Source organism: Myotis myotis, unplaced genomic scaffold, assembly GCF_014108235.1.
Source record: "Myotis myotis isolate mMyoMyo1 unplaced genomic scaffold, mMyoMyo1.p scaffold_m19_p_2, whole genome shotgun sequence".
Taxonomy (NCBI): domain Eukaryota; kingdom Metazoa; phylum Chordata; class Mammalia; order Chiroptera; family Vespertilionidae; genus Myotis; species Myotis myotis.
In genome coordinates, this window is record NW_023416324.1 from 29,101,576 (window position 1) to 29,114,433 (window position 12,858).

General features: G+C 51.1%; 1 protein-coding gene across 1 annotated transcript; it reads right to left on the minus strand.

The window, feature by feature from the left end:
• Positions 1-1,859: 1,859 nt before the first annotated feature.
• GUCA2B (guanylate cyclase activator 2B) lies at positions 1,860-4,113 on the minus strand. Its single transcript, XM_036347686.1, has 3 exons — positions 4,000-4,113; positions 2,737-2,923; positions 1,860-1,978 (listed from the first exon to the last, which is right to left on the minus strand). The coding sequence occupies exons 1-3, from the start codon at positions 4,087-4,089 to the stop codon at positions 1,914-1,916; spliced, it is 342 nt and encodes a 113-aa protein (XP_036203579.1). The 5' UTR covers positions 4,090-4,113; the 3' UTR covers positions 1,860-1,913.
• Positions 4,114-12,858: the final 8,745 nt, after the last annotated feature.

Sequence of the window (12,858 nt, forward strand, 5' to 3'; positions counted from 1 at the left end):
ACTGAGCCTGTTTCCTCCGTTTCTTCATCTGTAAACTGGGGATGACAAAGTGTGTGTGTGTGTGTGTGTTTTGGGGGGGGGAGGTGGGGGGGGAGAGGAGAGATTCCACGTTTAGAGCTTTAAGAAGTGAGTTGTTTGAAAGAAAGCCTTTCTTTTTACCCCTAAATAAATGTGGTTGAGTGAAGATTAAATGAGATGATACAGGAAAAGCTGTTAAAGCTCCCCCGGCCGGGCCCACAGTGAGCACTTGGTTGATGCTGCTGTTATTATTGTTGTTATTATTTCTGTGTGGATGGCTCAGCCCTGTGCCTGGCACAAAAAAGGTGCTTGGTCAGTGGCAGTTTCCTTCACGGCCTCCTCCCCAGGCAGGTGGGAACCCAGAACAGCTGAAGGGATGGGTGGAGAGGAAACCACATGGCTCATGAGCTTGGCTTAGACTTGAGAGGCGGCCCTGGGGAGCCACGGAGGGTAAGGCGGTGGGCATGGAACGCAGGGCAGGGAGGACGCTCTGGCCTGGTCTGGGGTAGCGTGCTAAACGCCCACCGCCAGTGATGCTAGAGATGAGAGCGGCCCAGGGGGACGCAGGAGGCATTGCAAGGGCCCCAGCCAATCTGGCCTGTGGGGGAGGGAGGGAAAGGGGCTGGAGCTCTGGGGTTTGCGGCCTGGCGGGCTGGGAGACTGCAGGACTCAGGAGCAGAACTGGGCAGTCAGGGGGGGTGGAATTCGGGGGTGGGGGGTGGGGGGGGTGGTTGTTCATCCTGGCTTTGGCCCAGAGGTGGTTGGGGAATTGTGTTCAGAGGGCCCAGCTCCTCGGTTCCTGACCTTCCTCCTCTCTGACTGCCCCAGGCAGAAGCTGGGGAGGACCCCATGCTGTGGAAAGGCCCTGCTCCAGGGAATTCCCAGCTGGGCTCTGGCCTTGAGTTATGGCACCGAAGGCCACTGTGAGGGAGAATGTGGAGGCCGGGGGCCTGGGGGCCGGTGTCACAGGGAAACGCAGCCTGGCATTTCAGAGCATGGATTCTGGCCCAGACTTTGCGGGAAGAATCCTGCTTTACCACTTTGCTGAGCCTGGACCGGTCGTCTCAGAACCCGGTGTCCTTCTTCGTAAAGTGGAGACGCTAATCATAATCGTACCTGCTTCGTTAGGCTGCTGTGAGGCTTAGTGCGCTAATACGTGCCAAGGGTTTAGAATAGTGCCTAGGCTGTAGCAAACGTGCAATAAACGATGGCTATTGTTATTGATATTCTCTGGGGCTAGGGGCACTGGAGGTGAAAGTGAAGGGCCATCTTCTCAGGCACCATGAGCACGTGGTCAGCTTGACGATGGGCCTGGGAGCGGGCACCACGGAATCCTTCCTCCACCCACTCCTGTCCCAGTGAAGAAAGGGAGCTCCCCCCACCCCCATCAGGAGCGCAGAGCTCTGGCCCTGCAGCCAGGCCAGGCCTTGAGTTCAGCTTGGGGTACGTTGAGTCTGGGTGCTCTGTGGACCTTGGGTGCCTTGTTTCCCACCCTGAGCTCACCCCCTTCTATACCGACCAGGACGTAGTGAACCGACTCCTTGGGTGCTGGAACCCTGGGGATTCCTAACTCTAGTCCACACTTTGTCCTCAGCCCACCCGGCTCCCACGAAGCTCCTCCCAGGGCTCCTGGGGATGAACAAGTGAACTCGGATTCACGTGTGGGTGGAGAATCTTTATTCAGCAGCAGGGCTTTCTAAGGGGCCAAACTCTCCTCCAACGGCGAGTCACACTGCTCTGTGCCAGATCCAGCGGATTTGCCTGGGAGGGTGGCAATGACCGAGGTGGCCAGGGCACCGCCAGAGCTTGGGTGGGGGTGGGGGCTGCAAAGGCAGTGGGTGGGGGGGGGGGGGGTGCGAGGTGTCCTGGGCTGGCGCAGGATCTCCAGGGCCACCTCAGAGGCAGCCAGTACAGGCGACATTCTCACACAGCTCACAGTGGTTGCTGGCAGCGATGGTCTCTGGGCAGGGGGAGAGAACCGGTCAGTTGAACATGACCCTGAAGCACCTGTGGTCCAGGGAGCTGCTGGCCAGGTGGCCAGAGAAGCCTGCTTAGAGGGCCGGCATCTTTCTCACAGGTGAAGAGCATGGCATTTTAGAAATGGAGTGAGCATCTTGGGCTTAAGTCCCGGGCCCTCTCCTTCCTTGCAATGCCTGGGCAAGTCTCTTAAACTCTGTGCCTGGGTTTCCTGTATCCTGAATGGACAGGAACGGCCTGACAGGGTGGTTGTGAGGAGAGGATGCAGGCACAGGACTGACAAGGACCTGGCACTAAATGCTAGCTGGTCACTACATGCTCCTGGCCAGCTCTGCTTCATCCCTTCCCTTTCAGCATAGATGTCACCTCCTGGAAACCTTTCAGACTTTTTATGCCACCCCAGGCGTGAGTCACCCCTCCTCGTGTCCCGCTGTGCTCCCCATCATCACTGCATCACAGTCAGGGCTCATGGGTCCCTTTCCCAGGGCCCTTCCCTCCCATCTGAGAAGTCTTTGATGTAGGACGACCAGTTGGTCCTGGTTGTTGGGAGCTCAGGGGCTTCCTCATGCCTGGCTTTTGGTTCCCAAACTGGGGAAGGGGTGTTGCGTATCTTGGATCGCCCTGTCCTCAGCCACTGGGTACTTAATAGAAATAACATGGGGTGGAGCAACCTGAACCTGACCTGGGGTGCGGGGAGGAAGGGAACAAGGGCAGGAAGCTCCCAGGGGTGGGGACACTCACCCAAGGCCTTGAAGATGCTGGCAGCCTCCCTGGAGGCGCAGATGGGCTGGAGGTCCGGTGGCAGGGCCGAGTGGTAGCATGGGACGGGCAGGAGGCTCTGGGCCTGCAGGCGGGGGCTGAGCACCGACTGCTTCTCCAGGTCTCTCAGTTTCTTCACAGATTCTAGCTGGACCTGGAAGCCCTGGTACTGGGGAGGCGGGAAGAAACGGGAGGGCATCAAAACCTAGACTAGGAGGCCAGGACTCCTCAGACCCCCAGCCTTTCCTGTCCTCAGGGAAAGTACGAGATAGTGCCTGACACTTCACACCCCGGCCGCAGGCCCCCGTCACTGCTAGATGAGGCCAGAGCAAGGCTGTGTGTGGAGCACCGTGGTTCAAGACATGGGCTTTGGAGGCCAGTGGCCCCCAGTTCAAATCCCACCTCTTCCCGACCAGGTGCCTGTCTCTTCCCCACTCTGAGCCTCATCTGACAAATGGAGGTAACCATGTCCCCTCCTCCACCCCACTCCGTAACTGGGTGACCTCCCCTGAACCGACATGCCAAAATGATGGCAACCCCAAGCTGGCCAGGCTGCAGGGCCAGGCTGCCAGGGTGGGTGGAGGCTCTCTGGTACCCTCTACAGGGCCCTTTGTTCTTCTCAAGGAGGCCCTGCCCAGCAGGAGTGGGAGGCACCCAAGCGCTACTCCCGGCCGTGCCCAGAGGCCAGCGGCATCCTGTCACACAGACAGGCCTGCTTCTGTGACTCTTCCCAGCCTCACGGACTGCTCCCCATGCTGTGCCCTCTGTCTGGGGTCGTCTGCGTCCTCCATGCCTTGCTACCTCCTGCTTATCCTGCAATGCCAGCTCAAGTTACCTGCCAGAAAAACATTTTCTGGTGCTTCTCCCCTGCACCCATACAGGGGTGAACATGGGGAGCTGTGGGAGCCTATAGGGGTCTCCCCTCCCTCTTCAGGCATCTCAAGGACAGGCTCTAAGCCTTGTTCCATACTCTGCCCTCTGACCAGGATGGGCTGGCCTTCAAGGAGAGTCATGCTGCATAACAGCCGTTTATTATTATTGCTATTGTCACTATCACCATAGCCATAGGTATACCGGCTGCCCACACCCCCAGCTGTCCTAGTCCCTGGGCTGTGAACGTGTGTTGAGCTGAATCCTAGGCCCTGTGCCCCCCTGTATCCCATGAATTCCCAGCATCCTCTCCCCATCCCAACCTCCCACCATGGGAACCTTTAGTGAAAAGCCATTCTGGCTGGAAGGACTCACCTGGATGTAGACTGACTGTGTGCTCTGCAGGAGCACCAAGAGGACCAGAGTCACTCCAGACAGAAGCCCTGACATAGTCCTGCCACCCATTTTGCTCCCTCTGTACCTCACCACAGCCACCCACCCAGATGCTACCTGCTTCTCTGATTAGCAGCTTTTATAAGCCATGTACTCTGGTCACTCATTAACTGGGAAGCCCGGGTGGGGCCGACACCTGGCCGACTTTATGACAAGCCCAGAGTCCATTCTTAGGAAGGGAGTGAAGGCAGGGAGGCCAGGGCACGTGTGCGGGCTCTGTGGGCGGGCCTGGGATCACAGCACATTCCTCAGCTCCTCCTCAGGATACCTAAGCGAGTGAGATGATAGGGAGACCATCTTACAAACAGGGAAAGTGAGGCTCCAGAGTTAAAGTGACTTGCCCCACTCAGGTCACAGCACTGGTCAATGGCAAAGTGAGGACTCCACTCTCTTTGACCCAGGAGAGCCCATGGTTCTCTGGGCACAAAAAAAGGTGGGCAGGGAAGGTGGGCAGATACAGGACTTCTTGTGTCCCTAGACCCACATTTCTTCCATCCCCTCTTCCCAGCTCTATTTAAGGACCATCCTCCTTCTGATCAGTCTGAGTCCAGGCCCTCAGCCTGCTGCTGCCTGCATCTCCCATGGGCCTGGATGTCCTCAGGCTATAATTGACTCATCTCACTTGTCTCTGCCTTTCAGACGCCAGTAACCAGAGCCCGGCCTCGGAGACAGAATGACCCGGGTTCAAAGCCTGCAGCTGCGTGATCTCGGACAAGTCACATCAGCTCTGACTGAGCCTTCGTTTCCTCTTCCATCAAATGGGCGGAATGATGGAACCCACCGCGTGAGGTTGCTGTGAGAGTGATGGGGCCCGCTTGAGCTCGCCCTCTTCTGGGTAATACCCGCCACAGCAGGGCCCTTAAGCTCACGGTTTGATTTCATGTCTGATTGGGTCAGGGACAAGAGAGTAAAGTCTGACAGTCTGTTCGATGTCAAACTACAGCGGGAAGTCCGGGGAGGGTTGGGGGGCGGGAAGCGGGGGTAAGAGATCAACCGAAGGACTTGTATGCATGCATATAAGCATAACCAATGGACACAAGACCCTGGGGGGTAGGGGAGGCCAGGGGAAGGTCAAGGGGAGAAAAAAAAAAAGGAGACATATGTAATACTCTTTGTAATACTTTAAGCAATAAAAATAAAAGAGTAGATGACAAAAAAAATTATATTCTCTTCCCCTCTATATCATAGAAGAGAAAATGCATGCACATGGTATTAGAAAGTATCACAAAGAAAAATTAAATAAACTATTTTCCATTTTTTACAAAAAAGAGAGTAAAGTCCGCAGGCGTTATCACCACTGCCTGCTCAGGAAGCTGTAAACGGAGCCCCTGCCAGGCCTCAGTTCTGCTGGGCACTGAGCCTGGTGTATGGTAGGCACCCATGCATAACAGGGAAGGCCCCTCTCCCACCTGTGCTAGCACTCATCACGCTCCCTCAGACCACCTCTGCCACACAGGCCTAATCTCATTGCATGCTTTCACCGACGCATTCCATCTGCCTGCAACGCATTTCCCTTCTTATCTTGGGGTGAAATGGAAAAAGCAGAGTTAACGTGGTGTGTCCTCTGTCTTGCTTTGAATCCAGACTTCAGCCTTTACTCTTTGGATGCCGAAGAATTTAATGGACTCTTCCATGCTTCCTCATCTGTGGACTGAAAATAGTCATCAGGAACAATGGTTCTCACTTCTTGAGCCTGCACTGTGTGCGAGGCACTGTGCTATTTTATGGGCACAATCTTGTTCGGTCCTAGAGGATGGGTGTAACGGTTGTCTGCATTTCACAGGTGAGTAACCCAAGGCCCGCTGAGGTCAAGCACCATGTTTAAGGTCATGTTAATGTAAACGTAAAAGCTCTTTCATGGTGAAAGGCAACACATGTTTATTTGAGATAGAAGAATAGTTATTTGGGAAGCACTGGTTCAGGCAGAAGCCCAGATAATGTTCTGATTAGGAGACAAAGGCAAGGAGTGTGAAGAGAAAAGGAAGGGTAATGGTTATATCAATAGGAGGACGGCATTTCTGTTCATGCAGGTAACATAAGATAGTGATGCGAATTCTAAACAATGTTTTTAATTTTCGGTCTGGTCGCCATCGGTCTGGTAGCCATAATTTCTGCTCTCTGGTTATCCTTGAAACAGTTCTTTGGGGCACGATGCTGCTTTAGGCCCAGCCCATAAGCTAGTTTGCCCGTTTTAACATTCCCAAGGTTTGAGGCATAAGACATGCCAGGCAGCTCCCCTGGCATGGCAGCCTGGCTCCATTTTAAAGTGGCTCCGTGTATATTATTATTTTAATGGTCACTCTGAGAGTGAGAGGGGAGTGAGTTTTATACATGAAATTCTTGCCTCTGCTCAGCTTATGGTGTTATACAAAAAGGGACCTAGCCCGGCTGATGTGGCTCAGTGGTTGAGCATCGACCTATGAACCAGGAGGTCAGGGTTTGATTCCCTGTCAGGCACAATGCCCAGTTTTGGGTTTGGTCCCCAGTGTGGGGCATGCAGGAGGGTTAGGGTTAGGGTTAGGGTTAGGGTTAGGGAGCCTATTAATGATTCTCTCTCATCATCGTTGTTTCTAACTCTCTCTCCCTCTCCCTTCCACTCTGAAATAAATAAAGATATATTTTTCAAAAAGAGAAAAAAGAAAAAGAGACTTAGGCCGTGGAGGGAAGAAGATCTGGGTTTAAACGACGTATCAGCTGTGTGATCTTAGATACGTTACTTAGCTTCTCGGAGCCTCTGTTTCGTTCTTCATCAATAAGTAGAAGAAATAATGAGCAACTCATAGTGGCTGGCTGTGGTGTGGACAAATGGAAACCCCCATCCCAGCGGCGCCCGTGACTGGGGACTCGCGCGTGCCTGGCCTGTGGAGGCCACGCAGCGAGCCGTGGTTGTCCTGCCTCTCCTTCTCCATGGAGTCCTCCCTGACAAACTGCGTCTCTGACCCCACAGCTGGAACGGTTCTGATCTTAGTCCTGCGCAGCCGGAACACCATGATGTGCCATCTGTCCGAGCTGGATCTGACCACCTGTGTGACCTTGGGCAAACGTATCGCCTCTGTGATCTCAGGTTCTCATTTGTAAAAAGATGGTCTGCCTCTAGCTTTGGAGTTTGTCATGAGGATGCTTGACTCCCAAATCCTGGCTCTTTGCACCTGAGCAAGCTCAGCCCCCTTGGCCCCACACCAAGGGACAAGGAACAAATTGTAAGGTTTGGAGGCCTTATCTTGGGGGCATGTCTAACCAAGAGGTGGGAATGCCTCAGTTGACCTTCAAAGCCAGGAAATGGTTCTTATCTAAATCTAGTCAAGCACCAGGAAGGAATGCGATTCGGACCCACCAGGAGGTGACTATTTATGAGGAAGCTACAAGAACGCATGCATTCTCCCTTTTACTTACCCTTAGTAAAACTTCCTGGTATTTGGCTATAAATAAAAGTTGCTACACTGGTTCTGGGCCCTGTTCATCTATCAGAGAGCAGCCGCCATACCCGGCCCCAGCTTTCCTCTATTTCTGTCTCAGTCTTGTTTTTTTCAATTTTCCTTAAACCTCGTGGCGTTCTATTCAAGATTTCACCAACCCCTGAGTTCTCTCTCTCTGCGCTGGTCGCAAGAAGAGAGAACGCCATCCCCCCATATCTGGCGCACCGAACAGGGATCCCCATATTTCTTATCTACCTGATATGACTCAGATTCACATATCAATCCATATCCTCCTAATCACTTCATGAATGACCCTCCATCCATCAAAATCTTAGATGCAAACCCATGCTGCTACGCCCATCGAGCCACTGTAAATTGACATTTCTTAGGACACTTCCTTCTTTAGGGACGTGGGAAGTGATTCTGATTCTGGTTTCTGTGTGGAAGCCTCAGTCAGAGCCAGTGACAGTTGGCCTGTGTGTGCGTGTTTGGGTGGCTTCTTTCTCCACATTGGACTTCCTGTTACGTGCCTACCACCATGGTGCCCCAGAGCCCATGACTCTCCCTGACTCCAAGCTGACCATTTTCCCAGAGCGATTGTCACAGCTGACCACTGGAATAAAGCACTTTCTGCACTCAGTGTCTGAGGTGCTCACTCTCCAGATTTTCTGCCAGTTTCACTGGCCCATCTTCTCAGTTTTCTTAGTTGGTTTTTCTTTCTCTTTTTGATCTCTAGACCTTAGAATGCCCAAGGGCTCCAGAGCTCAGTCCTCAGGCCACTTCCCTTTGTCCACAGTTACCAAGACTGGTGATCTTATCCAGTCTCAAGGACTATAATGCCATCAGCAGGCGCCCTGTCCACGCCCTAGCCTGACTTTTTCTCTCAGGTATGGACTTATTATTCTAGCTTCTCAGTTTCTTCCATAACAGTTGAGGGTACTACCATTCACCCAGCTGCTCAGGCCAAAAATATGGCAGTCATTCTTGATGCTTCTCTGTCTTTCACTTGCCAAATTTAATTCATAGGCAAATCCAGTAGCTCTGCCTTCACAATATCTCTAGACTCTACCCATATCTCACCATCTCCATTGCTTTTAAGTTCAAGCCATCACCTATGGATGAGGACAGTGGGTGGGGAGTGAGGGCGGAGGGTGGGGTGGGAACTGGGTGGAGGGGAGTTATGGGGGAAAAAAGAGGAACAAATGTAATAATCTGAACAATAAAGATTTAATTAATTAAAAAAAAAAGTTCAAGCCATCATTATTGAACATTGTTCTCATGGATTATTGCAACAGCCTTGTATTAGTCAGAATTCTCCTGAGAAACAGAACCAATAGGGGAAAGAGATACCTCTTCTCTTCTCTTCTCTTCTCTTCTCTTCTCTTCTCTTCTCTTCTCTTCTCTTCTCTTCTCTTCTCTCCTATCTATTGATCATCTGATCTATCTATCTAGATTTATTTTAAGCAGTTGGCTCATTCAATTATAGGCAAATCTGAAATCTGTAGGGCAGGTTGGCAGGATACGATTTAGATACGAGTTGATGTTGCAGTCTTGAAACTGCAGGAGAAGCCAGCAGGCAAGAACCCCTGGCAGGGGTTCTGTGTTGCAGTCTTCAAGATAATTCCTTCTTCTTTAGGAAACCTCAGTCTTTGCTCTTAAGACCGTCAGTTGATTGGATGAAGCCTGCCCACATTAATCACTTGGTATTTGACCAAATAACTGGGCACCAAAGCTTGGCCAAGAGTGATCTCCAAATAGATCTTTCTAAGTCCACTCTTGCCCCTCTTCAGGCCTTTCTCCACACATTGGCCAGAGTGATTCTATTAAAATCCAAGTCAGATCATCTCTCTCCTCTACTCAAACCTACTAATAATGGCTTCTCACTTTACTCGGGGTAAAATCTGAAGGCTTCCACTGGCCTCCAAGGTCGCTGTGGTGTCTCCTCTCCATATCTATTACCTCAACTCCAAATCTCTGCCCTTCACTCTCTGGGTTCCAGCCACACTGGCTTCCTTGTTGCCACCCAAATATGCCAAATATTGTTTATCTTAGGGTCTTTGTTCTTTTTAAAAATGTATATTTTTTATTAATTTCAGAGAAGAAGGAAGAGGGAGAGAGAGATTGAAACATCAATGATGAGAATCATTGATTGACTGCCTCCTGCACCACCCCCTACTGGGGACTGAGCCTGCAACCCAGGCATGTTACCTTGACTGGAATCGAACCTGGAACCCTTCAGTCCCCAGGCCAACGTTCTATCCACTGAGTCAAACCAGCTAGGGCAGGGTCTTCGCTCTTTATTCACATATTTATACGTCTCATCTCCTCACTTTATCCAGGTATCTGCTCAAATGTCATTTCTCCAAAGACATCTTTCCTGATCATCCTTGCTCAAGAGCTTTCCCTATTTTCACTCATTTCTTTAACTTGCTTTCTTTAGCACCTGTCATAATGTATGTTTCATTTCTTGCATTTCTTTCCTTACTAGTATGTAAGCTCTATTAGAGTAAGGAATTTGTCTGTTTTGTTTATTTCCCAAACAATATATGGCACATAACTGGTGCTCAACAAATATTTGATAAATTGAATAAATGACTATGGCTCAAATATCTACTCCATCAATTACTAGATGTTGACCTTGGACAATTTCCTACTTCTCTGAGCTTCATTCATCTCATCTAGCATCTTCCTGCCATATATAAGGGGCCTGGCACACAGTGAGTGTTTAAAAAATGTTGGTTGTTATTATTTCTATAGTTGTGAAATCACTTATTTATTGAGATACATATTCCTTTTTGTGTCTTATGTGCACAGAAAACTCTAAGGTATTCAATAATTTAACCAATAAAATATTTACTATGGGATACACCAACCAAGAAAACAGACAGAGCCACTGCCCACAGAGCAGTGCCAATGGCTCGGATGAGAGGTCAGAATAGAGGCAGCAAGGAAGGGCTGTAGGTTAATTGAAGCCAGAACCCACAGGATTTTCTGTTTCCTTGGATGGAAAGGGTCAAGGACACGTCTAAGGTTGTTCCAAGTCAGATGGTGCTGCCATCTAATGAGGTGGGAAATCAATCTGGCGAGGGGACCAAAAGTTTGGAGGGATTCAGTGTATGATGCCTGTTTGACATGTGAGTAGAGATATGGGCCACAGGTACACATGTTGTGGTCATCAGGGTGCATCTGATACTGAAAAGTCCCAAAACTGGATTGAGGGAGTGACTGAAAGAAGAAGAAGAGGGGTCCCAGGATTGAGCCATCACAGGGCACGGCGACATTTGAAGGTAAGACAGAGCGGGAGGACCCAGCAAAGCAGATGGAGAAGGAGCAGTAGATGGAGACCAAAAAGAGGCTCGTGTCTTTGAAGCCAAGGAAGAAAGGGTTCAGGGACAGGAGCATGCTCCCTGGGTCAGCTCTGCCAAGAGCCAGGCTGAGAGCTGCCCCTGGAAGTGGCAACACGGAAGTTGTTCGTGACTTCGATGAGACCAATTTCAGGAAAGCAGTGTATAAAAATCCTATCGGAGTGGGATGGAGAGGAGAGGGGGAGAGGAAGTGGACCCAGTGAGAATGGAGGTCTGGCTTAAATTTAAGGGTAATATGGAGAGATGACAAATTTAAATAAGGATCAGTACATTGGACTCAACACAGGAGCAGAGCCAGTCTGGAAGACCCTGTTTGGGGAGTTGTATAAACCAAGGTGTGGTGGGTTTCCCAACAGCCTCCTAAATGCAGTTTTGGCCTTCCTCTGCAGAAGTGGGGGGCCCAGTGTATGTTCTATTCTTACTATGATCAAATTGAAACCTAGAACCAAATTTGTGCTTCAATATTAGTACCCGAATCTCATTCAATCTATATCTTCTCTTTGGAACATTTTCTTAGTTTACCCATATTGTACTGATCTACACACACACACACACACACACACACACACACACACACACACACACATATACCCCTTTCAGGTTTATGTTCTAACCAGCCTCTTTTTGGACTGGGAATTGGGTAGTGTTTAAACACAAATAAGTGAATCAGGACTGCCCCCTGGTGAAGGGCAGGGAACACTGCAGGCAGAGAGATGAATTGCTCTTGTTCCTTAACAAATCCATATCCCCCTGAGAGTTGTTGGTTGGGCAAACATTTATGCTGTCTGATTTGAGGCGATGGAGAACCTCTCTGTCCCCATGTCTATGTCTGGGGGAGTCCTACCAATGTGACCGTGACAGTCACCTAGTGATGCTCCTCGGTGCTGCCAGGAGGGGCGATGCCTAAAGTCGTTTGGGGAAGGTCCCTGCTTGCTGGCAGGTAGATACCTGAGTCTTTGGTCTCCAGGTAACAGATGCTGAGGTGAGCAGTAGGGCTGAAATGGGGAGGAGAGGAAGGAAAAAGTTCAAGCCACAGGAGGGACCTGGTACTGAAACCCGGTCTTGGGGGGAGCCTGAGGCAGAGGGAGAACAGAGCAAAGATGAGACTGGCGGGTCTCAAGAGATCTGCTTGAGTTGGACTGTTCTGTTGGGAGGAGATGGAATGTGCCTCTGGCCCTGGCTCCTGCTGGCATTCCTGCCCTCCTCCCAGGTGGTCAAAGGCAGGTGCAGCAAGGATGTGTGTGTATTTGAATCTGTGTGCCCCCCACGGCAGCTGTCTGGATGCTGTGGCTTTGAAGTCAGGCAGAGCCAAGGTCCCACTATTGTGTGAACTAGAGTCGATCACTCACTCCTCTGAGCGGCAGTGCTGCCCACTGCGAGACGGAAAAACACACCTGGGCTGCCAAATGGGGGTAACAAGGATGAAAGGAGAGCTCAGGTTGCCAGGCAGCGTTCTCCCAGAGCCGATGATGGGCCAGGCCTGACCTAGGGGCTCTCCAAGTCCAAACACAGATTCCTCACACAGCCCCAGGCTGTAGAACACTCCCTTTACAGGGACCATCAGAGCACAGAAAGGTTTACTAACTTGCCATAAACACTGCCCCACAGAGATTCCTGGAATCCAGATCTCTTGAAGAAACGGCACAGATGCTAGTTCCTGTAACTACACCCTTAAAACAGTAATAACAACAACACCCTGAGAGCATGTAACAGGGTTAGGTGCAGTTCTTCATTTGGCCAACAAACATTACTGGGTACCAGGGCTCAGAAATGGGTAAGATAGTCCCGCCCTCAAAGTGCCCAGGACCCGGTAAGGACAGACGAGGACAGTGCTGAGTGTCAGGAACCCTGAGGAGGCACCGCCTGCCTCCAGCAAGCAAGTAGGGGACCCCTCGGGCTCCTCCTGCCCTTTGCTCACCTCTCATGCCCAGGATGCCTCCCCTGCCCTCTCCCATGTCCCGCTCAAGCCCCTTCTTCCAGGGAGGCAGCCATGACCATGG

Bases quoted from the DNA above. Each gene is read 5' to 3' on its own strand.
- GUCA2B (XM_036347686.1), bottom strand. From the start codon at position 4,089: ATGGGTGGCAGGACTATGTCAGGGCTTCTGTCTGGAGTGACTCTGGTC. The intron at 2,924-3,999 runs GTGAGTCCTTCC...CCGCCTCCCCAG, and splicing joins CACAGTCAGTCTACATCCAG to TACCAGGGCTTCCAGGTCCA. The intron at 1,979-2,736 runs GTGAGTGTCCCC...CCCCCTGCCCAG, and splicing joins CAGCATCTTCAAGGCCTTGG to AGACCATCGCTGCCAGCAAC.